Source organism: Carcharodon carcharias, chromosome 13 (assembly GCF_017639515.1).
Source record: "Carcharodon carcharias isolate sCarCar2 chromosome 13, sCarCar2.pri, whole genome shotgun sequence".
Taxonomy (NCBI): Eukaryota; Metazoa; Chordata; class Chondrichthyes; order Lamniformes; family Lamnidae; genus Carcharodon; species Carcharodon carcharias.
Genome location: NC_054479.1, coordinates 35,737,254 through 35,762,688, shown reverse-complemented (window position 1 = coordinate 35,762,688; position 25,435 = coordinate 35,737,254). Strand labels below are relative to the sequence as shown.

The following is a 25,435-nucleotide window of genomic DNA, read 5'->3' as shown; positions in this document are numbered from 1 at the left end:
AATCGAGTATCAAACACTTCAAAACAATCTTTTTTCTGATGAAATATTGATTTTTCATAATTCTAATTTATTTACACAAAACCACACTTGCTTACCAAAATCACTCTTGCAGTTCATCCAACCAATCCAATCCACAGATACTAGAGCTAGAAGTCCTGAACCAACAAAGGAACCAACTCCAGTAAAGAAAAAGAACAGGCCCATGATAGCACTTTGCATAGACTTGGGGGCAGCTGAGTAAGCAAACTCAAGGCCTGAAAATAAAACAAAGAGCATTTTTTTTAGGTGCAATTTTAATAATTCCATTAAAGAGCAAGGAGCTGGTGGTAGATTTATCTTTAGTCTGCTTAAATTATTTTCCAGCTTTGAATAAAATTGCAAGCAGCACATCTTTCATCATATACATTCACAAAATAATTCTGAAAATTTCTCATTAAAAAACAAAATACAGAGATAACCATCTTAATTCTGAAATACATTCTTGATGCAGAATCTACTTAATATTAGCGCAAAAAAGCTTCTCAATTTTTATCTTTGCTTCACGGAGGTAAAATTTTAATACAGATACAGATCAGAACTTGACCTGCCCAAGAGGCAAGCAGCACAAGGTCACCTTGAGTGGAGGTCTTGCATCACTTGAGTTTGACAACACGTGGCATAATTACAGTGCAATGTCAAACTGGGTTTAATAGCAACCAAGACACTCTTGGGAGTCCTGGACAATTTTTAAACCCTAACTCCAATGAATGAAGAAAAAATAAACAACATGGATCTTTCCAGAGCAGAGGAATTTGAATTTCAGCAATACAGGTGCCAGGCAATGTAAATGGGGTACTGCCTGGCTGGAAAGCATACTCCAGCAAGAGAATCTAACCATCACCCCATGACATTCAATGGTGTTACTATTGATGAATCTCCCACTAACAACAACCTGGGAGTTAGCATTGATCAGAAACTGAACTGTACTAGCCACATATATAAGGCTAGGAATCTTGTGACCAGTAACTCACCTGACTCCCCAAAGCCTGTCCACCACCTACAAAGCGCAAGTTAGGAGTGTGATGAAACACTCTCCATTTGCCTGGATGAGTGCTGTTCCAACAAAACAAGAAGTTTGACATCATCCAGGACAAAGCAGCATGCTTGATTGGCACCCCTTCCACAAACATTCACTCCCTCCATCACCAACGCAGTGGCAGCAATGCATACTATATATACGATACACTGCAGAAATCCACCAAGGCTCCTTAGTCAGCACCTTCCAAACCCATGACCGCGACCATCCAGAAGGACAAGGGCAGCAGATACATGGGAAGACCATCACCTGCAAGTTCCCTTCCAAGTCACACACCACCTTGACTTGGAAATGTATCGCCATTCCTTCACTGTCGCTGGGTCAAAATCCTGGAACTACCTAACAGCACTGTGGGTGTACCTACACCACAGGGACTGTAGCTGTTTAAGAAAGCAACTCACCAACACTTCCTTAAGGGTAATTAGGGTTGGGCAATAAATGTTGGCCTGGCCAATGACACCCACATCCCGTAAAACAAATTTTAAAAAAGGTTAGCTGCTCAAGACTTGTAGCTACCATGTGAACACAGCATTAGAAGTTCAGATTTGGATAATACATCCTTTAAGATTTTAGCTACCACAGTCCAAAATATGCTGGGATTGTTTTATAAAAACACTACGGCTGGGAATTCAGAGAGGCAGCCAAATATCTATTGACTTTGGGCGGAAAGGCAGGACCGGGAAATGCCAGCCTACAATTAAAAAACTCAGAAGTTCCATAAAATATAGATTATTTTACTCCGATTTCATTTCATTTTATGCTAAGGCTCGCATTCTAATCCTGGAGCTCAGTGCATGATTTATAGCTTTGCACTGCTGTTTCTTACCATTCAGCAGTGCCATGTTGTTAATGTAAACAATGGTACTGTATGTCACTGTGAAAGTGAACCACTGTTATAGCCATTTTAAATCTTAGTGGTGACCTGTACTGCTGGCCTGGATTCTTTACTTAGATTTATCAACAGAAAATAATATGGATATGTAACAAAACTGATTTCATGTCAAGTGGTTATTGAAAACAAAGCAACTCTTGATTGAAAAGTATCCATAATATTCTATATTTAAAATATGTCTGTTAAGCCTATTTGCCACATCTTATTTAGGGTAGGGCAAAATTTCCCAAACAAGATTATCAAGGAGGCACAGTGAGAAAGGGCTGCAATGAATGCAAAGTGCCAAAGCTACCAGCTCTGCCTCTTCTGGTAGCACGTCCCCAATATAATTGAATTGGAGGAGTAAAGGGATGAAGCTGCATTCATTAAAGTGAATAATTAGAGTTTTTTTTTTACCAATTTGTTTGGCAGCCAAAATGATTAAAATATTCACATGGTTAAACCATCACATGAAGGTCTAGAGAGTTTACAGAAGAGAATTACAAGGTTGCTGTCAGGATTGGAGAATTTTAGCTATCAGGAAAGATTGGGTAGGAGCTTGTTTTTTTTTGGAACACATGAGCCTAAGGGGAGATTCAATTTAGTGTATAAAATTGTGAAGAGTCTAGATGCAGTGGATAGGAATTACCTATTTCCATTAGCTGTGAGGTCAATTACCAGGGGCATAGATTTAATGTAATAGGTGGAATGATTAGAGGAGCATTAGCGGTTTTTTCCCCCCCACACAGAGGGTGGTGGCAGTTTGAAATTCACTGCCTAAAAGGTGGGAGAGGCAGAAACCCTCATCATATTTAAAAGAAAACACTTGGATATACACTCCAGATACTGCAACCTACAGGCCTCAGGCCAAGAGCCGGAAAGTGGGGTGAGACTGGAAAGCTCCTTTTTGGCTGGCATAGGCACAGTGAGCCTCCTTCTACGCTATAAGTCTTTTTGTGTTTCTGTCATAAATTGGTGGAGCTTCCTTATTAAAAGGTGTAGTATGTGGATTATCAGTAACATGCTGAACTTGCACAGTACAAACTCATTCTCATTCAGATTATTTTGACCAGTACAAATGCTAATTGCAGTGCAAATTGATCAAACAATATCAAAACTGATTTTGCTGTTTTATTACAGCAGTGTTACACCTTTGCTTAGAATAGTATCTGACTTAATGAGTTGTGTACAATGCATATAAGGAATACATGGTAAAGTAAAAAGCTCATTGATTGGGAAAGAGAAGAATGGATGCTTCAGCTGGTTACACAATTTGGACAGACTCAATTAATTTAGTTCAAATGGGGATAGGCCCAACATTGAACAACTGACAATTTACTTGAGAGAAGTTACGTGAATATGCAATGCCAAAATTTCACCGTGGTGCAGCACGGCATACTCTTCTGCAGTTAGAAGTGATGCAGATTCGAGATGCTGCGTTCTATTTAATCTGGGAGTGTTGATTCTGACACTGTGGGCGGGATTTTCCAGTCCCTCTTGTTGGCGGGATCTTCCGGTTCTGCCGAAGTCAACAGAGATTTCAATGGCTTACCCCATCCGTGCCACTGCAGCGATGCTGGAAAATCCCAGCCTGTGTCTCTCAAACAGAACGTGTTCTCACTCTTATAAGCAAAAATACTTAATTTTATTTATTAATCATTTGCATTTCTATTTAATTTTCAGGCTATAAATAATAAAAGATTATCAAATGTACATTACTGATGTGTAAGCCTTCAAAAACACTGCTTCTTAGAAAGTGGGGGGAGTAGTTAGAAATTAGAAATATGCTTAGAATAAACATATATTTAGTAGTCAATTTGAAATAGATAAAGAACTAGACTGGTGCTGTATATTTTGTTTAGCTGAAAACTGCTCAAGATGTTGTCTCTAGAAACAAAGCCAGTGGTTTGGTTACTCTTGGGTGATGATGGCTGTACCTAGCCTTGGTCAGGCAAGGCCTCTTCAACAATGGGAAAGCAACTGGGTAGATATCTAAAACAAATAACCATACTTCAGAGCTGTGTTAGGGTTTTCAGCAAACCTTGCTCAATCAGGTTGCTTGTTGAAATGCATAAGTTGGTGTGTAGAAGTAGAATAGAAATTATTTTAGTGAACAGCCCTATGATACATTAGTATGATGAGGAATTAAACCACTTATACTGGATAGCCATTACAAACAACTTATTAATAGGCCAAATTAACAACTCTGTCCCATTGCTGTAGAGGTTTTGCCTGACCAAGGCCCCTTTGAGCTAGGTACAGCCATCATCACCCAAGAATAATCATTCCATTAGCTCTGTTTCCAGAGACAAATACCTTAATTAGAGGGAGGAGGTGGTGGCATAGTGGTATTGTCACTTGGATGGTAATCCAGTGACCCAGGGTAATGCTCAGGGGACCTGGGTTCAAATCCCACCAATAAAAATCTGGAATTAAAAGTCTGACAATGACTACGAAACCATTGCTGAAAACCCATCTGGTTCACTAATGTCCTTTAGGGCAGGAAATCTGCCGTCCTTACTTGGTCTGGCTTACAAGTGACTCCAGGCCCACGGCAATGTGATTGACTCTTAATTGCCCTCTGAAATGGCCTAGTAAGCCACTCAGTCCAAGGGCAGTTAAGGATAAGCAACAAATGCTGACCTTGCCAGCAACACCCATAGCCCATGAAAGAATAAAGGAAAAAATAAGACCCCAACCAAGATAGTGGGTATATTGTGTTGAATCAGAGATTAAGATGGTGAAAGTCATAGAACCGTAGCAAGTACCAGGCCAGGTCAGACAGGATGGCTGACGTGCACAAACAGTTCTTTCTCTCTCTCTTCTTTTCTTATCAGTGCCTCACACCTTCGCAACTTCTCAAACTAACCAAGAATGTTAGCATGGATTTACTCTTCACAATTTCCCTCTACCACCTATTGCACTAAGGCCTTCCAAATCTCATCCTTTACACCCTTTTATCAGTGGTGGCCCTGGGTGATATATTGACAGGACTTAATTATACCTGTAAAGGTTCCCTTTAATACAAAGTGCCCAATAAAATGTTGAATTCTTGTCTAAACCATGAGGTAAAAGTCCTAATGTTATCCATTTGCCATGAACTTCTAGAGACTTAGCATGTTCCTTCTTTCCTTGATCAATAAGGCATCATCTTTCCTTCTCTCACCCTGGGTGAAACCTTGTCCCCAGAACATTTGCCTGGGCCTCTGGACTACTAGTTTAGTGACATTAACACTATGCCACCATCTCCCCTGATTGACGGCAACATATTGTGCTTAAATAAAAATGTCAACAAATTGATGAGCTTAAAATCATAGGCACATGCAAGATATGAATGACTGGGATGGGGAATGAATGTTCAACAAAAAGGTTTGTGAAATTCTGGGATAGGGCACTGTAGAAACTGATGTTGGGCATGAAGGTTTGTAGACAAAATGACTGAATCCCTAATTTCTTCATGCCTTTTGCAATTAGTGACCTTGGTTTACTCACAAATAGACTGGCATTTGTTTACATAACACATTTGAAAATTTAGATGCTAAACAAAGCACACATTTTTACTTTTGAAATGGTGTAGGTTAAGCAGAGTGAATATTTGGTGGAGAATTTTCTTCCTGTTGGGGGTTGTGTGGGCGTGGGCGGGTGCACAGCCGATTGCCACTCATGATCAGCTGCGCGCTGCCATTTTACGTGGGCAGGCCAATTAAGGCCCGGCCAGTGCGATGCACACCCAGAAGTGTTGAGTGCTCCCTTTGCGGGTGGGGGGCTGTATGGTGAGTTGGGGCCAGCACGCAGAAGAGTGCAGAAATTTCCCTGAGGCACAGAGCTGCCTCAGGAAGATTAGTTTGATTTTTAAAAATTTTAATAAAGAAAAAAAATTTAAGACATGTCCCCTCATGTGACAGTGCCACAGGAGCTGAAGCATGTCAGTGAACTTTAATTAAAACTTTTATTCAATTTATTAAAACTTCATGAAACCTCATCCCACCTGAGGATGAGGCTTCAAGATAAACGTGAAGGCCGCCTGGGCTCTTCGCCTGCCCGCCAACCGTTGGACAGGCAGCTCCGTTAAGTATTTCAATTACTATCTAAATGGCCTTAATTTGCTTCTGATAGTTCGGCGGGCGCGCACCGGAGTTGGCTGCGCGCCCACTGAACTGAAGATCTGAATGAATCACGGGGACGTCAGGATGCAAGCCCGACGTCACAGCGAGTCATTTTGTGTGTTGGCGAGGAGGTTCCACCCCCGCTCATACACCCAAAGAATCTGGCCAGAGTAACCCAAGAACTGGCCATTCAGCTGCTCCACCATTCAATTAGATCATAGTTGATCTGTATCTTAACCCCGTCGCTAGCTTTGGTTTTGTAACCCTTAATTCTCTTTGTCTACCAAAAATCTATTAATCTCCATTTTGAAATTTTCAATTGAACTGGGCTCAATGCAATTTTTTTTTGGGGGGGGGGGGGGCGGTGGTGGTTCCAGCTTTCCACTACCCTTTGAGAAGTACTTTCAGACATCACTTCTGAATGACTTGGCTCTAATTTTAATGTTATGCCCTCTTGTTCTGGATTGACCCATCAGAGGGGTTACATTTGGATGACCTCACAATTTCCCCATTGAACTCCATCTGTCGGTTTTCCCCACAAATTTGGGCAAAATTAGCATTTACATGGTGGTTGGGGAGTGGGGAGGGGCTTGGCAAAGAGAGGCACAGTGCAAGGAAGAGAGCATACAGCTGGCACTGCAAATACCAAAAAGGCAATTTCAGGATTTAAGTGTTTTAGTACTAAATTCAGTGGTACAGAGAAGCAGAAGCTCCTTTAGTAGAAATAATGGTGCTGACTGTAAACATCAATATTAATACAGTAGGTTAAGGATAATATGCAACAATATACAAGATAGCCAACAAATGTGATCCTCTTTATTCAGGAGAGGTTACAATTATTATAATCTTTTTTGCTTCTATATTCAGTTTTACTAATTTAATTTTGAAGCATGGCGTATTGAATGACAGGAAATGACAGGAATATAAAACTTGCTTAAAAACATATACAGCTTTTATTGATCAAGAATCCTTATATTAATTGCCCTGCCACACTTTTTTTTAATACAAGCTCACAAATCATTACTGCATGAAAGTTTACCTTCTAATCCATACCCAAATTATCTCAGACTGTGATTGGTTTCCCTGGGCCACGGATAAGATATTTTGTCCCATTATAACCTATCCAGTCTGGGTGCTAAAGGAGCCCTTCATAGCATACGAACAAGGAGCAGGAGTAGGCCATTCAGCTGCTTGAGCCTGCTCCGCCATTTAACAAGATCACTGCTGATTTGATAGTAACCTGAAATCTGCATCCCACCTACCCCCAATAACCTATCATCCCCTTGCTTACCAAGAATCTACCCACCTCTACCTTAAAAATATTCAAAGACACTGCTTCCACCACCTTTCAAGAAGACAGCTCCAAAGACTCACGACCCTCTGATTGAAAAGATTTCACCTCATCTCCGGTTTCAATGGGCGGCCCCTTATTTTTAAACAGTGACACCTAGTTCTAGATTCTCCCACGAGAGGAAACATCCTCTCCACTTCCACCCTGTCAAGACCTCTCAGGATGTTATGTTTCAATCAAGTTGCCTCTTATTCTTTTAAACTTCAGCGGATACAAGCCTAGTCTATCCAACCTTTCCTCATAAAACAATCCACCCATTCCAGGTATTAGTCTGGCAAACCTTCTCTGAACTGCTTCCAATACATTTACATCCTTCCTTAAATAAGGTGATGAATACTGTACAATATGGTCTCACTAGTGCACTGTACAACTGAAGCATAATCTCCCTACTTTTGTATTCAATTCCCCTTGCAATAAATGATAACATTCTATTAGTTTTCCTAATTACTTGCTGTACTTGCATACTAGCCTTTTGTGATTCATGCACTAGGACACCCAGATCCCTCTGCATCTCAGAGCTCTGCAATCACTCACCATTTAGATAATATGCTTCTCTTTATTCTTAATGCCAAAATGGACATTTTCCTACATTATACTCCATTTGCCAGATCTTTGCTTACTCACTTAACCTATGTTTTTTTGTAGCCCCCTTATGTCCTCTTCACAACTTACTTTCCTACCTATCTTTGTGTCATCAGCAAATTTTGCAACCATCCCATCCATCCCTTCATCCAAGTCATTTATATAAATTGTAAACAACTGACGTCCCAGCACTGATCCCTGTGGCACACCACTCATTACATCTTGCCAACCTGAAAAAGACTCATTCATGCCTACTCTCTGCTTCCTCTTAGCCAGCCAATCTTCTATCCATGCCAATATGTTACCCCCATACCATAAGCTTTTATTTTCCGCAATAACCTTTGATGTGGTACTTCATCAAATGCCTTCTGGAGATGACTTAGTTGCATCTCTGGTACAAAAGTAAATCTTTAGAATTGCATAACTCAATTGGTCAAACATAATCACAGTATTTAAAGCCACTTATTCAAGCAAGGCAGGTTAATTTTTTGGAATTGTTTCCTGTTTCAAAATGGATGATGGGATGCAGAAGATGCAGCTAGCAAAGTGCTTTTTAAAAAAAAAAGATATATTTAATAGAAATTAAAACAATGAAATGCAATGACACATGAATAATCAGAAAAAGGAAAAAAAGAAAAAGCAAATAAGGATAAGAAGGGAAATGTTTAAAATAATTACTGAAGGTTATTTTATTGTTTATTTATATTGGGTTATCACAGTAGTAAAAGGTAACCTTCACAATCAAGTAACATTAATATTATATTGGAATTCCTTTCAGTTTCAGCATCGAAGATAAAATGATTGATGTAAAATCATGACTGGACCACATTTCTGATCTGTGCTGCTGCGCAAGATTCTTCAACAACAAGGCACACTGTTAAATTACCTCCAACGTATTCTGAGCTGCAATTTAATACACCCCACTGACAAATTCTTGGCTAGTTTCATGGCTACGAAACTACTATATTTTGGGAGTTTTTTCTTGGGGTTAATTTTAAGTGTCTCCAGAAGTTGAACTTCCTGAAGAATTCAAGATTGAATGCCTTGTGTTTATATTTTGTAATTGCATGATGACCATTTTGTTTTAATGTGGAAGTTGATGGATAGCTAAGTCAGAGGGAGTGCTTTAATCTGCCTCATGCTCTCGTTCTGGAAAAATACACTGGAAAGTTTGCTATGTTTACACATGAAATGTGTGGTGAAAATACATGCAGCAGAAACTATAAGAGATAGCTTAGGATAATAAAGCTAGGATGATGCCGAGGACCCACAGCCTGAAGGGACGTTTAAAAAGAAACAAATTCACCAATACTTAACTGTAGTAGTTCAATAATTATAATATATAAAAAGTTAGAAATTAAAGCAACAAAAAGAACTAAGGTTAAAAAAAAAATCCTTGGAAAAACTGTTAAATTTAATGAAAACTACGACACTTCACAGTTCTCTTATTTGACATTGGTTATCAGCAAAACGTCATACAAGATCCCTGATGTATCAAATTATGACTGGGATGAGTGAACTGCTGGGACTTGGGCATGTGTACCCTACATACCCAATGTTCACCTTGATTTCAGTAATGTCTTATTGGCTTATAGATCAATTGCACCTGATTGATATCACTATGCAGTCATTACCTAGCAGTTTCATTAAAGGAAATAAATGTGATCAAATGTGAAGCAAACTAAAAACGTGACCCTGAAAGAATTTCAATTCATTTGGCAATGAGATAATCGAAGGGTCAACTTTCATCTTGATTAATAATGTGATGCATCAAGGAGTATCAAGTATTTGCTTTTTGTGGCTTGAATTAAAATGTTGAAGTGTCAAAGAAACAACACAATACTATTGTGATGTGACTTTCAAAATACCTTAATCAGGTCTCAAGGAGATACCATAACAATTTACACTGTATGTAGTAGGTGATTTTATTTTTTTTAGTGGCCGTGAAACAGGCACAGCGCACAAAAAACAAATCAATTCATGAAGTTGGATGTGCAACCACTATCTTTAGTTTCCTGCAATAGGAAAGTTATGTTTTGTAACTTTAACTGTAAAAAAAAATTATATATACACCATGATGTTCTGAATGAAAACTAAGGTGAATGCATTCAACATCATTGGATGGTGACAACATTGTGCTGCCTACCCAGTATGAGTGGTTGGAGTAGAATTTTGTTAGTTCTCACTCAGTGTTATAAATTCAAGGAGGCCAATTTGAACAAACTTAAAATATACTTACACAGCAAACTAGAAATGAATCCCAAGTTTGGCATTGAAACTCATTCACACAACATCCACAATACTTGACCTTCATGACTAATGAAGTTACTGAACTTAGTTGCTTTATTGTCTTGCAGTAAAAGAATATTCGTTTATATTCAGCAGCACCTCTTGTACACATAAACCATCAAGATGTGCAAGGCCATAATTACTTACATAATCTGAAAATCTATCTACAGTGTTTTCCATGCTTACCTGCTATACTTGCAAATATTTCACTGATCCCGATCAGTACATACTGTGGAATTTGCCACCAAATTGATAATGGTGCAGCATTGTACCACACATTCCCAATCTGTTGCTCTATTGTACCATTTCGTAGACTATTCAAGCGTTGATCTTCCAGAATTCCTGAAATTAATTAAAAAACAGAAATGGTTTGTACACAAACAGTGAAACAGGATATTTGGTAACTAACACATATGCAGCCTATTAATCTTCAAGTCTTTGGTTAATTTGTCATATTTGCCTTGTTGTAAACAAACCATGACATATTTTATGCATTTACTTTCGTTTTAGAAATTTCAATCTTCAAGACCATGTTGTTACAATTATGATGTTTATAAGGTTGTACATTTTGGGATCGTCTTTATCTTAGAGTAAAATGAAGCGGGTAATTTGAGCTGTTTTGACATCTGGCAGACAGCAAAACTGGATAGTTTGATTGTTAGAAGTTAAAGGGAGCACAGATTTTTTTTTTACTGGAAAGGCAGTGCAAGGTACTTGTGCTTGGAGACAATGACAGCAGCCTATGTGCTCTAACAGTGCATAGACTGCAAGTCTCCAAAGTTCCAGAAAAGTGTTGAGAATGTCAGGCTGTAAGCAGTTGTGCTTTAATCTGTCCATTTATGTCCGAGATAAGATAGCTGGGGTCCCAAGAATCACTAATCAGCATCTCTACCTGGATACAGGGTCCATGTGATTTGCATTGCCATGGTGATGGGCTCTGAGATGGGAAGGAGACAGAGGAAGCTATTGTGATATCAGGTTAAAGGCTTTCCTAAAATATCATAGACAGGTTAGCCTGCCAGGGTGACTAAGCGAGAGCAAGCGCGAGAGCGAGATAGAATGTGGTGTAAGCTCATGCTCAGATTGAAAAGACAAAATTCATTAGCAGTTAAAACAAAGCTGGAAGATTTGTTTGGCTTGTGCTGGAGAGAGGATCTCTGGTAATACACTTACTATCAAGGACAGTTCTAGGGTTAGAAGTTACAAGCTGAGAGAGGGAGAGAACAGGAGAAAACCTCAGGAGTGAAGAATCATTTTCAACTGATTCTGGGAGAATTGAATGTCTACTCAAAAAGCTGTATAATGTATACCTGTGAAGTTTGTTTTCTTGGTTACACTAAAAAGGAAGCAGCGGGGCTATTCTCTTTAAATTATACGTTACCTACAAAGATAGTGTTTAGTCAATAGTATTAGGTTTTCAGTAAGGTAAACATTTTAAAATTTGAAATCTTGTCATGTCATCTTTTCAGCTATTAACTGGAGGTTCGAATTTCTTTTTGAATGTAATCGGACTTATGGAGATCATAACAATGTCGACCACGAAATATGTAGAACTACATTTGATAATATGGGGTTCAATTCGCAATTCTAAACCATTATTCAGTTTTGCAATTTCATCTTCACGAAACAAATGAGTGAAATCACCCATTATTCACCCAAATGAGTGAAACCTTGAATCACCCATTATTGCCATCAACAATCATTACAATGTTCTTCACAAGTAGTTCAGAGTTAATTAGGGCTGGCAACTGAATATGTAGGGAAATCACAAAGTAGAGGAGCTATGAAAATGGAGAGGGGGTGGAATTTAATAGTTTGCATGAAGGCAGCTAGTACATTAGTTATACCATTAATCAAAACCTTTAAGTGCTGAAATTGAAATGTCTGAATGAGGTACTTTTTAAAAAAAAACAGAAAGCCCAATTAAAGGCAATTGCTTGATCTGGAAAAAAAAATCTAACCTAGATGCTAAACAATTTCTTTTTTAGTTACTGCCCAATTTCTTACTTGGAAACAGACAATTTTATTGGGAGAGAGATAGTAATTACCTCATGTAATCCCCATTTGTTCATAGGAGTGCAAAACTAAGTCTCGAGTGATTTGCTAAACAACATGTGCTGCAAGATCAAATTTCTACAATTAAAACAGTCCATTTGAGAGTTCAGCATGTAAGTGATAAGAAATCCATCTCTGGAATTGACAAATAATGCCCTTCAAGGAAAATTATGAATTAGCCAAACAGGTCCACTATGATGCCTAATCTGTGTGAAAAGAAAATGAAATAGAATATGGTTAGAATTTGATTTTGAAGGAGAGAAGAGGGGGGAGAGTGTCTGAGGGTCTGGGGGTGGGGAAGAGAGTCCGAGGGTTGGAGGAGGGGGGTGGAGAAGAGAGTCCGAGGGTCAGGGTTGGGGGGTGGGGAAGAGAGTCCGATGGTCAGTGGGGGAGGGGGTGTGGAAGAGAGTCCAAGGGTTGGGGGGTTAAGAGTCCAAGGGTCAGGTTAGAGGGGAGGGGAGGGTTGAAGGGGAGGAGTCAGTTGTATAGTTACCCAGGAGTTAGACATGTTTTTTTCTTTCTAACATTTCCTGGGTAAGTATTCTAGTGAGTTGGAACCGTCCAAAGTCTCCAATTCTAACTCGCTGGAGAATTCGTCGGAGGGTCCTGGATGCAGGGGAATTGCTCATTGCAAGTTGAAATTTCCTGGGCAATTCCCGTGGAGTCACACTGGGGCTTCAGAATGGTCCCCCAGCACATCGTCTGGGGTACGACTGCCAAGAGACCAGAAAATCCAGGCCCTAATATTTGGGAATGACATTAGCAAATACTTCTTTGCACAAAAGGGGAATAGATTCCAGGCAGAACAGCAGAGCTAAAAATCTGACATTTACATGTTGCAATGTGAGGAAAGCAGAGACTTTTGAGTGAATTAATTAGAATGCATCCAATGGCCTTCCTCATCTGCAATAATCTTGTATGATTGAACAGAAAAGGCAGCCAGCTTGTTTTTCCATACATGGCTAAATTAAATGAAAATGTTATATTAATTTACAAATTGCATGTAGTTAGATTATGGAAGATAGAATATTTTAATTTTCCATATCTTGCTAGAACAAATTTGTAAACATTAACATAAAGAAGACCAATCAACTGAACATTCTATTATAATTGCATTCAAAGAGGAAATAAAACTCTTTTTAATTTACCTTTTATCTACAATACAGAGAACACAAAAACATCACAAACTTTATTCAAATTGAAGAAACAGCAAGGTTTCAGCACGTTCTGCCTTACTGTATCAACACACCTCTTAGGTTTTAAATTCAAAAACAGGAGACTGTTTAAGTGTTCTAGCCTTAAGAAGGATGCTCAATAGAAAGGTTATTCCAAATCCTATAATCAGTTTTTGAGGAGCGGAAATTAAATATGTCAGCTTTAATTCATTTTGTTAGTAACACAGTATCTTTACGATGCAGGAGGCGGCCATTCGGCTCATCGAGTCTGCACTGGCTCTCTGAAAGAGCATTCCACCTAGTCCCACTTACCTGCCATATCCCTATAACATTGCACATTCTCTCCTTTCAGGTAGTAATCCAATTCCCTTTTGAATACCTCAACTGAACCTGCCTCCAACACTCTTTCAAGAAGTTTGTTCCAGACTCCAACCACCCTCTGGGTGGAAATTTTTTTTCTCACATCACATTTACTCCTTTTGCCAATTATTTTGAATCTGTGCCCTATAGTTCTTGATGTTCTCTTAAGCAGGAACAGTTTCTCACTATTTACCCTGTCCATACCCCTCAGGATCTTGAGTGCCTCTATCAAGTCTCCAGTCAGCCTTCTTTTCTCCAAGGAAAACAGTCCCAACCTCTCAAATCTATCCTCATCGCTACAGTTCATCATCCCGAGAATCATTCTTGTGAATCTCCACTGTACTCTCTCCAATGCCTTCACATCCTTCCTCAAGTATGGTGCCCAGAACTGGACGTAGTACTCCAGGTGACGCCTAACTAGTGTCTTAAACAAGTTCAACATGACCTCCTTACTCTTGTACACAATGCCCCTATTAATAAAGCCTAAGATACTATATGCTTTATTAATTGCTCTCTCAACATGCCCTGTCATCTTCAATGACTGATGTACATATACAGAGGTCCTTCTGTTCCTGCATCTCCTTTAGAGGCTCTCTTTATTTTATACTGTCTCACCATATCTTACCCGCCAAAACGAATAACCTCACATTTCCCTCTTCCCCCTTCCTTTTGTTTTTTCCAATAAATTATATAGATTTTTCTTTTCCCACCTATTTCCATTATTTTTAAATATTTTTAAATCTTTTATGCTCCCCCCACCCCCACTAGAGCTATACCTTGAGTGCCCTACCATCCCTTCTTAATTAGCACATTCGTTTAGATAATATCAACAACTTTAACATCTATGTGTTCTTTTGTTCTGTTGTCTGTGACATCTTTTGATGATCTGCTTCTATCACAGCTTGTTTGTCCCTACAACCACACCACCCCCCTCCACTTCTCTCCCCCCACACACACACACCTTAAACCAGCTAATATTTCATCCCTTCCTTGGATTCACCTAGTTCTGCTGAAGGGTTGTGAGGACTCGAAACGTCAACTTTTTTCTTCTCCGCCAGTGCTGCCAGACCTGCTGAGTTTTTCCAGGTAACTCTGTTTTTGTTTTGGATTTCCAGCATCCGCAGTTTTTTTGCTTTTATTTTTTTGTTTTTAACCTCACATTTCTTTGTATTGAACTTCATCTGTCACTTGTCTGCCCAATCCACTAACATGTCTATGTCTTTTTGAAGTTCAAGACAATCCCCATCACAGGTGACAACAATTCCAATCTTCGTATCATCTGCAAGTTTTGAAATTATGTCTTGCACATACCAGTCTGGGTCATTAATATATATTAGGAAGAGCAAGGGTCCCAGCACTGACCCATGAAGAACTCTACTGCAAACCTTCCTCCAATCTGGAAAACAACTATTTATCACTACTGTATCACTACGACAGAATGGGAAGAGTGTCTTGCAGTCAGCATCATGGTGAAACTGTCTGGGAAGAGTGTCCTGCAGTCAGTTCTTGTTGAAAATAACAAGAGTGACATCACAAGATGGTGCAAGAGAGCAGCGGAGAGATCAGAACCAGCGCAAGTGCGGGGAAGCTTCAAAAAGTGACGTCAGCACAAAGGTGAGAGCTGATTGGTTAATAGTGGGTAAGTGTTTTCCTCCAGTTTAAAATAGATTAAGCTAAGGAAAGGTAAGGGTTCTACTTTTTATTTAAAGTTAATAAATAATTTAGCATTTTTTTTACTGTATTTAACTTAAAGTAAGGGTTTTTTTCAACCAGAGGTATGGCAGGGCAACTCAGTCCCGTGTTATGTACTGTCTGCAACATGTGAGAGGTCCTAGATGCTCCTGGCGCTCCGACCGACCACGTGTGCAGGCAGTGTCACCAGCTGCAGCTACTTGAGCTCCGAGTTTTGGAGCTTGAGCAGCAGCTGGAGGCTCTGAGGTGCATCTGCGAGGCTGAGTTTCGTGGATAGCACGTTTTTAGCTGTGGTTACCCCACAGCTTGCAAAAGTGCTGACAGAGAGGGAATGGGTGCCCATCAGTCAGAACAAAGGTGGCAGACAGGTAGTCAGGAAATCCCCAGGGTGCATCTCGCTCGAGAACCGTTTTTCTGTGTTGGAAAACGGTGAGAGTGACGGTTCCTCTGGAGAGTGCAGCCATGCTCTTGGCACTGTGAGTGGCTCAGCTGCATGGGGGTGGGGGGAGAGGAAAAAGAGGGGGAAGAGCAATAGTGGTAGGAGACTCGATAGTAAGGGGAACAGACAAGTGTTTCTGCGGCCGTAGACATGACACCAGGATAGTATGTTGCCTCCCTGATGCCAGGGTCATGGAAGCCACTGAACAGCTGCAGGGCATTCTAAAGGGGGAGGGCAAACAGACAGAGATCATGGTACATATTGGTACCAATGGCATAGATGGAAAAAGGGATGAGGTCCTGCAGCAGAATTTAGGGAGCTAGGAAGCAGATTAAAAAACAGGACCTCAAAAGGTAGTAATGTCTGGATTACTTTCGGTGCCACGCGTTAGTGAGTATGGAAATAGGAGGTTAGTCCAGATGAATGCGTGGCTGGAGAGATGGCGCAGAAGGGAGGGCTTTAGCTTCCTGTGACATTGGGACTGTTTCTGGGGGAGGTGGGACCTGTACAAGTTGGACGGGTTGCACCTGAACCGGAATGGGACTAACATCCTTGCAGGGAGGTTTGCTAGTGCTGTTGGGGAGGGTTTAAACTAACTTGGCAGGGGGATGGGATCCTGAGAGGAGGTTCAGCAGGGGGAGTTGTACAACCAAAGTTAGAAGAGACAGCAAGTGAGTCTGGAAGGCATAGAAATTATAGGCCAGCTGAGGCACAAGGGAGTTTGGCAAGGTTGGATGGTATTTATTTTAATGCAAGGAGTCTGATGAATAAGGCAAATGAGTTAAGGGCACAAATTAACACATGGAAGTATGATGTCATTGCTGTCACAGAGACATGGTTGAGAGAGGGGAAGGATTGGCAGCTCAATATTCCAGGATATAGGATCTTCGAGCAAGAAAGGGAAGGAGGTAAAAGAGGAGCAGGTATTGCAATATTGATCAAGGAATCAATTACAGCAGTAAGGAGTGATGGCATCTTAGAAGGCTCCTCAAACGAAGCTATATGGGTAGAACTGAAGAACAAAAAAGGAGCAATCACATTGCTGGGAGTATACAATAGGCCCCCAAACAGCCAGAGGGAAATAGAAGAGCAGATATGTAGGCAATATCTAGAGAAGTGTAAAAATAATAGGGTAGTAATAGTAGGGGATTTCAACTTCCCCAATATTTGCTGGGTTGGTCATAGTGTGATAGGTTTAAAGGGAGTGGAATTCTTAAAATGCATCCAGAAGAGCTTTTTTAAACCAGTACATAGAAGTCCTACAAGAGAGGGGGCGGTCCTGGACTTAATTTTAGGGAATGAAGCCAGGCAAGTGGTAGAGGTATCAGTGGGGGAGCATTTTGCAGATAGTGATCATAACTCCAAGAGATTCAAGATTGTTACGGAAAAGGACAAAGATGGGTCAGAAATCAGAGTTCTAAATTAGGGGAAGGCCAATTTTAATAAGATCAGATACGATTTGGCCAGAGTGGACTGGGAGCAGCTACTTTTAGGCAAATCTGTGTCACAGTAGTGGGACTCGTTCAAGAAGGAAGTAGGGAGAGTACAAGGCCAATATATTTCAGTAAAGACAAAGATCAACAAATCCAGGGGATGCTGGATGTCGAGGGATATACCAGATTGGATGAAGAGAAAAAGGGAGGCTTATGGCAGATACTGAGGGCTCAAAACAGCGGAAGCCCGACAGGAGTATAGAATGTGTTGGGGGGAACTTAAAAAGGAAATCAGGAGAACAAAAAGGGGGCATGAAAAAACATTGGCAGGTAAAATAAAGGAAAATCCTAAGTTATTTTACAAGTACATTAAGACTAAGAAGATAATTAGGGAAAGAGTAGGGCCCATTAAGGACCATAGTGGTAATGGAAGAGTAGGTACGGTTCTAAATGAATACTTTGTGTCGGTGTTCACAAGTGAGGGGGTGCAACTTGGGTATGGAAATCAGGCAGGAAGACTTAATATAATTAAAGAAATTAGCGAAGAAAGGGAGAAGGTTCTAAGTGGTCTGGCAGGCTTAAAAGTAGATAAATATCCAGGCCCAGATGAAATGTATCCCAGGCTGTTGAGTGAGGCATGGGAGGAGATAGCAGTGGCGCTGGCAATAATTTTCAATACCTCTCTGGCTACAGGAGAAGTGCCAGAGGACTGGAGGACAGCCATTGTGGTATTGTTATTCAAAAAGGGAGGAAGGGATAAACCAGGGAACTACAGGTCAGTCAGTCTAACCTCACTGGTGGGGAAACTATTGGAAGCAATTCTGAGGGACAGAATTAATGTACACTTGGAGAGGCAGGGATTAATCAAGGACAGTCAGCATGGTTTTGTTAAGGGGAGGTCATGTCTGACTAATTTGATTAAATTTTTCAAAGAGGTGACCAGGTGTGTAGATGAGGGTAATGCATTTGACGTAGTCTACTTGGACTTCAGCAAGGCTTTTGATAAGGTCCCGCATGGGAGACTGATAATGAAGCTAAGAGTCATGGGATCCAAGGCAATTTGGCAAATTGGATTTGGAAGTGGCTGAGTGGCAGGAAGCAGAGGGTGATGGTTGAGAGGTGTTTTTATGACTGGATGCCTGTGTCCAGTGGGGTTCCACAGGGATCAGTGCTGGGTTCCTTGCTGTTTGTAGTATATATAAACGATTTAGACTTGAATGTAGGAGGGTTGATCAATAAGTTCGTGGATGACACGAAAATTGGTGTGGTGGCAAGTAGTGAGGAGGATAGCCTTAGACTACAGGAGGATTTAGACGGGTTGGTCAGATGGGCTGTTCAGTGGCAAATGGAATTTAATCCGGATAAGTGAGAGGTGATGCACTTGGGCAGGACAAACAAGGCATGGGAATATACGATGAATGATAGGAAGTACCGAGGATCAGAGGGACCTTGGTGTGCATGTCCACCGGTCCCTTAAGGTAGCGGGACAGGTAGATAAGGTGGTTAAGAAAGCATATGGGATACTTGCCTTTATTAGCCGAGGCATGGAATATAAGAGCAGGGAGGTTATACTGGAACTGTATAAAACGCTGGTTAGGCCAAAGCTAAAGTATTGCGTGCAGTTCTGGAATCCACATTATCGGAAGGATGTGACTGCACTAGAGAGGGTGCAGAGGAGATTTACCAGGCTGTTGCCTGGGCTGGAGAGTTTTAGTTATGAGGAGAGATTGGAGAGACTGGGGTTATTCTCCCTGGAGCAGAGGACATGATTGAGGTGTATAAAACTATGAGGGGCATAGATAGGGTAGGCAGGGAGGAACTTTTCCCCTTGGTGGAGGGATCAATAACCAGGGGGCATAGATTTAAGGTAAGGGGCAGGAGGTTTAGAGAGGACGTGAGCAAGAATTTTTTCACCCAGGGGTGGTGGGTACCTGGAACTCACTGCCTGAAAGGGTGGTAGGGGCAGACACCCTCATAAGATTTAAGAAGTATTTGGATGTACACTTGCAACTCCATGGCATACAAGGCTATGGGTCTCATGCTGGAAAATGGAATTAGCATAGTTAGGTACCTGTTTGATTGGTGCAGACGCAGTGGGCCGAAGGGACTTTTTCTGTGCTGTAGACCTCTATGACTATGACTCTACTGTTTCCTGTCAGTCAGCCAATTTCTTATCCAAATGCCAACTTTCCCTTTTATTCCATGACCTAGAATTTTGCTTACAAGTCTGTTGTATGGCACTGTATCAAATGCCTTTTGAAAATCCATATATGCCACATCAACAGCATTTCCTTTATCAACCTTCTCTGTTACCTCCTCAAAAAACTCCAGCAAGTTAGTTAAACATGATTTTACCTTGATGAATCCATGCTGGCTTTCCTTAATTATCCTGCACTTGTCTAAGTGATTATTGATTTATCCCATGCTATAGTTTCCAGCAGTTTCCCTACCACTTAGGTCAAACTGACTGGCCTGTAGGTGCCAGCTTTATCCTTGCACCCCTTTTTGAACAAGGGTGTAACATTCGCAGTTCTCCAGTCCTCTGGCACCTCCCTTGTGTCTGAGGAAGGCTGGAAGATTATCACTGGTGCCTCTGCAACTTCCACCCTCACTTCCCTCAGTGCCCTTGGATACATCTCATCCAGTCCTGGTACCTTATCTATTATAAGTAAAGATAGCCTTTCCAATGCCATCCCCTTCTCGATTGTAAGTTCTTCTAGTGTACCAGTTATCTCCTCTCTCACCTCAGCCTGGGTAGCAAGTTCTTCCTTCGTAAAGCCAGATGTAAAGTACATGTTCAACACCTCTACTATTTCTCCGGCCTCCATGTGCAAGTCTCCTTTTTGTCCCTAATCAGCCTTACTCTTTCTTTTATCACCTTTTTATTACTTACATGCTTATAGAAGACCTTAGGATTCCCTTTTATGCTTGCTGCCAGCCTCTTTTCAATCTCCTTCCTTACTTTTACTAGTTTCTTCACTTCCTCTCTGGTACTTCTATATTCAGCCCGATTCTCCATTGTACTTTCTACCTGACATCTGTCGTAGTAGGTGCATTACTTTGATACTAGACATAGACAGGTTAGTATGTGGGCAGGAATGCCAAATTGTGAAATTATCCACTTTGTTGCGTAGATCCCAGTGCTGAAGCTGTACTGGAACAAGTTAGATGCTGAGAAAACATTTCCACCCCCCGCACCCCCCACCTCAAATAGGGAATCTGGAACAAGATGTCAGAGTCTCAGAATAAGGGGTCAGCCAATTGGGTCTGAGATGAGGATAAGTTTCTTTATTCAAAGGATTGCGAATCTTTGGAATTCTCTACCCCAGAGAGCTGAAGATGCTTAGTCATCGAGTATATTCAAGACAGAAGGCAATCAATTCTTTGGGTGCCAAGCAAATTGAGGGGTATGGGAATAGTGTGAGAAGGTGCAGTTGAGGTAGAAGTTCAGTCATAATCTTGTTGAATGGAGACTCAAAGGGTGAAAAGGCCTACTTCAGTTCTTATTTTTTATGTTCTTATAAGCATTGCTAGGTAAACAAATAGGGTGCACATCAGCATAAATACCTCAATATCACCACCTAACAAAAACATAAAAATCATTTTCCACACTGTTTTATAATGTATTTGAAGTGTTTTATCATTTAATAATTAAGAATACACACACAGCTATCTGCTTCTGAGCCCCAGCTTCCAGTGTAAAAACAGACGGTTCCTTTGTGCAATTTTTAAACAGTCGGTTTAAATTTAATGTGTTAATTTATTGATAAGATACTTACTAAATCAACTTAAGCAGTGAGAGAGCAGTGTTTAATTCTTTTCAATTTTGAATTTTTGGGAAAAAATGCTGCAGTTTTAATTAGTTGTGTTCCAAATATTTTAGACTATTTTAAATTATTCTCAAGTAAAGAATGCCATGTTGCAATCTATGTTCTAAGCCACTGTTGCGAACAATGTAACCAAACTATGGATTTGTGCAACTGGAGCATAAAATAGGAGCTTAATATTTTTACAGCTACAAATGGCTGGCAGCGTATTATTAATTTGCCATATATAGCTAAAAGTTAAGGGTATCCAAATAGGAGGTGGCAGGGGACAAAGGGACACTTAAATCCTCATGCAATTATTCAAATAATTGCAGAAAGAAAGATGTAGGAACTTTACACTAAAGGTCCTATTTCTTTCAGAAGGATTATTTGGAACATGCCTGCAGTAGATAATTAATAACCTTTCTTATTGTTCAAACCCTATATAGATTATTTTCCAAAAGTGACAGAAACTGGAGGCAAGACTTAAAGATCCATCATAGTATGTATACAACATTAAAACCCTGATCCAGCAGTTCAGGACAACAATACTTAGGAAAGTATGCTGGTTTTTTTAGGTAGTGATCAGTGTAAAAAACACCTTTCTCCAATCAATAAATCTATAATAAGCCTGAATAGAAACAGCCTTAATGTTTATGTTTCCTTGGTAGCTCCTGACTAGGCAGGGAATAAAACAAAGAAATACATTCTAATCCAATTTGTTAATTGCTAATCACTAAGATTTATCTAGGTCTTTACACCTGTCATTTATCTGGACTGAAAAAATCTCTTGTAAATTAACAATGCTTCCTCAAATATCTGTGATTGTCACTATTGAAAAAACATTAAAGCAAAAATAAAAACTGCCTAATCCAAGCAATCAGTAAGACAGCAAAAGCTACATAAATCGACAGCCATGGCATGTTAAATGGAATTTTGCCAGTAATTTGTTCTAAGTTGACATGAGATCCCATTCTCTGCCACCCTCAATTGCCAAAACGATCTGAGTTGGCTAATGGATTACCAAGTATTTGAAAAAAAATCACAGAGCTTTCCTGGCTTAAATTCTCTACAATGGATTGAAAAAGCTCCTTGGATAGAACAGTCATCCAATAAAGTCACTTCTGCAAATTTCAGAGGGAAAACTTCTGAACTGAATACCAAAGTGTTAGGAACATAGGAGCAGGAGTAGGCCATTCGGTCCATCGGGCCATTCAATTAGATCATGATTATCTACCTCAACATCACTTTCCCTTGCTGTCCTTAATATCCAGAAGTCTACTGATTTCTGTCTTCAACATGTTCAATGATTGAGCTTCCACAGCCCTCTGGGGTAGAGAATACCAAAGATTCACCAGCCTCTGAATGAAGAAATTCTCCCTCATCTCAGTCTTAAATGGCCTGCTCCATATTCTGAGACTAAACTCACTAACCTAAGGGTCTACATCTACCCTGTCACACCCAGTAAGAATTTTGTAAGTTTCAATGAGATCATCTCTCATTCTTCAAAAGTCGAGAGAATACAGGCCCAGATTCCTCAATCTCTCCTTAAAAGACAATCCCGCCATTCCAGGGATTATTCTGGTGAACCTCCGTTGCACACTCTCTATGGCAAGTATATCCTTCCTTACAGAAGGAGATCAAAACTGTTGAAAATACTCCAAGTGCAGTCTCACCAAGGCTCTATACAGTTGCTGTAATACATATTCTATAACAGCTTTCCTCGTCCACTGAACAAAATATGAGGATTCATATTCCTGAAATGATTCCCAATCAGACCACTGTAGGTGGAACAGGAAAGATGTTTACTCACTCAAAAAGTCACAATATATCTTGAGCAGTAGAGGTTTTATAACAACTTCAAGACTGGCTATTCAGAGAAAACCACAACTTCCTATTCATAAAGCACACCCTACCTCCCCACTACTGAATTCAACAGATAGCATTTTGGAAATTTTAGCCCACTAGTTTAACGTGCAGAGTGGTTTGGGTACAATTTGGGAGTGTTACTTGGTTGACTTAAAGAATTCAGAAAAACTGAAGTCTCATGTCACACTCTAACACAGTGACAGACCTCCAAACAAAAATATTCATTATCCATTTCAAACTCTCAAAAAAAATCATAATTTCAGATAAGTTTAAGGATAATATTGTACAACGTTAGAAGTCTTATTCCTCTTCCTGAACATGGCTGTCAAAATAAGATAGTGGCCAAAATATTCAACATCGAATAATTTTACTGAGTTCTTGCTAGTTGTTTTAGTGGTTTTCTGATGACCAAATATTGATTTGTGGCTTTCATGCTTCTTGAAAAAGTTTTATTTTCGCATTAATTATTACATTTCCAAGCTGTTTAGTTGCAATTTCAACTGAATTTGAACCATTAATGCCAGCATGACAGAGAAATTGGGATGTGACAAAATGTGACAAATGCATATAATGAGATCATTAGAAAACGTTTCTTCATTGAAGATATTTGCAAAAGGTTCTAGTGCATGTAGATTAGAAATAAATGAGAATATTCCATTTTCTGTTGATGACAGTTACAGCAATTCTTCTAACAATCAGATTATGAAGTAAATAGCATTTTTAGCAACTGGTTCAGATCATTCACTTCATTTCTGAACAACTCATAATATCTTGAGTTAAATGTATGCTACATAATGACCCTAGCAGTAAATAATTACTATTAAAACTACACTCTCATATTTGGTCTACAATGATTAGAATCATCAAAAGCACATGATTAAAAAATTGCTTTCAACCTGACCTTTTTAAATATGCTTTCATTTCAAGTGGCACACTGCAATTATTCCATTCCCAAGGATAATACTATGAAATGTACTTTGAAGGCCATTTCAATTTATGATGCGACTTTATTACAAATTAGAAAAGAAATATATAAGAAAAATAAGAATTACTGAGAAGTTGCATCTTTAAAGTGCTGATAGCATTGGGGAAAATCAAATAAAAAACTGTTTCACAGATTAACAAATAACTAGAGAATTAAGCTTTGCTTGTTTAAAAAAAAAAACCCTCCTGCACAACAAAGTGTTGACCAAAAAATTTTCCAAGTCTGTAGTAAAAAGCAGTTCCAATGTGACACAATTTAAAAATGTTAAACACTGAATTAAATCAACAGATCAATTCCTCTCTTTAAAATACTGATGCTGGCAGCCCTCTTGTATCTTGCTCAAGTGGAAACAGTGGAAGACAGTGTTGATGGGGTGAGAGAAGCAAGGGCTTCGCAACCAACTCTGATCTGGTTTTCACTCAGTGGTTAACAGGAATTACAGGACAGCAATCAGTAGCAGGAATTTATTTTCTTCAACAGGGATGCTTCTAGCAACCCAATCTCACCAGTAAGTCAGCTAATTCAGTAGAAATGCAGGATCATGCTGCATGGCTCAAGGTCACACTGCGAAATACATTTACTCACTAAGCTTTTAAATTGACACATTATAGAAAAAGTCTATACATAATTGTAAACTTCATCCCGTAAGAATAAAATAAACTACACTTCAATTGCTGTAACCTACAGATGGCTGTGGGTGGTGGTGGGGGGTGGAAAACAGAAGCTGCAATTTGTTAATTCAGATATTATCCCTATTTAGGAGTACTGATCATTTTTACGCCAACTTACTGCCAAGTAGTATATTCCATCTTGACATTAAAACCTCATCCCATTATGGAGTGCCAGCTAAACTCAGCAGTGTACACTTACCACTAATTTTACAAAAGCAATGGAACTAATTATTGGGAGGCAGACTTAATCAATTTTAAATACATCTGCAATTTTTTGACATTTCAAATCCCCAATACTAGTCCTATAAGCCAACAGCTTTCTTAAAAAAAAATACTATACAAAATGCTATACAAAATGAGTGGAAAGCATACTAATGCTTGGCCCATTAGGAAACAATACAAATGGATTTCCAGAAAACAAATCAATGATTCTTAAATATGTTCAGATATATTGTACAAGCATGAAATTAAGGTGCCTACAAAATACATTTTCACAACTTATACATATTGTCTTAAAAAACAAAATTTCTAACAAACAGTAATTGTAGCTTTTATGACTTAACCTATCTATCCTCGATAATGCTAGCTACTTGTCTTACAAAACTCGAGATTAAAAAAGATTTGTGCGTATTGGATTGCAATGTTTGACACACATCTTGCAGTTATGTCACTGTTT

General features: G+C 39.7%; 1 protein-coding gene across 2 annotated transcripts in view; it reads right to left on the bottom strand.

Moving 5' to 3' along the window:
- Positions 1-25,435, bottom strand: part of slc15a4 (solute carrier family 15 member 4) — an 87,511-nt gene that overhangs the window by 24,248 nt on the left and 37,828 nt on the right. For both annotated transcript variants that reach the window (XM_041203642.1, XM_041203641.1), the window contains exons 6-7: positions 10,461-10,616; positions 96-254 (exon numbers count right to left, since the gene is read on the bottom strand). In XM_041203642.1, the coding sequence (XP_041059576.1) occupies positions 96-254; positions 10,461-10,616 (315 nt within the window). The remainder of the gene's footprint in view (positions 1-95; positions 255-10,460; positions 10,617-25,435) is intronic.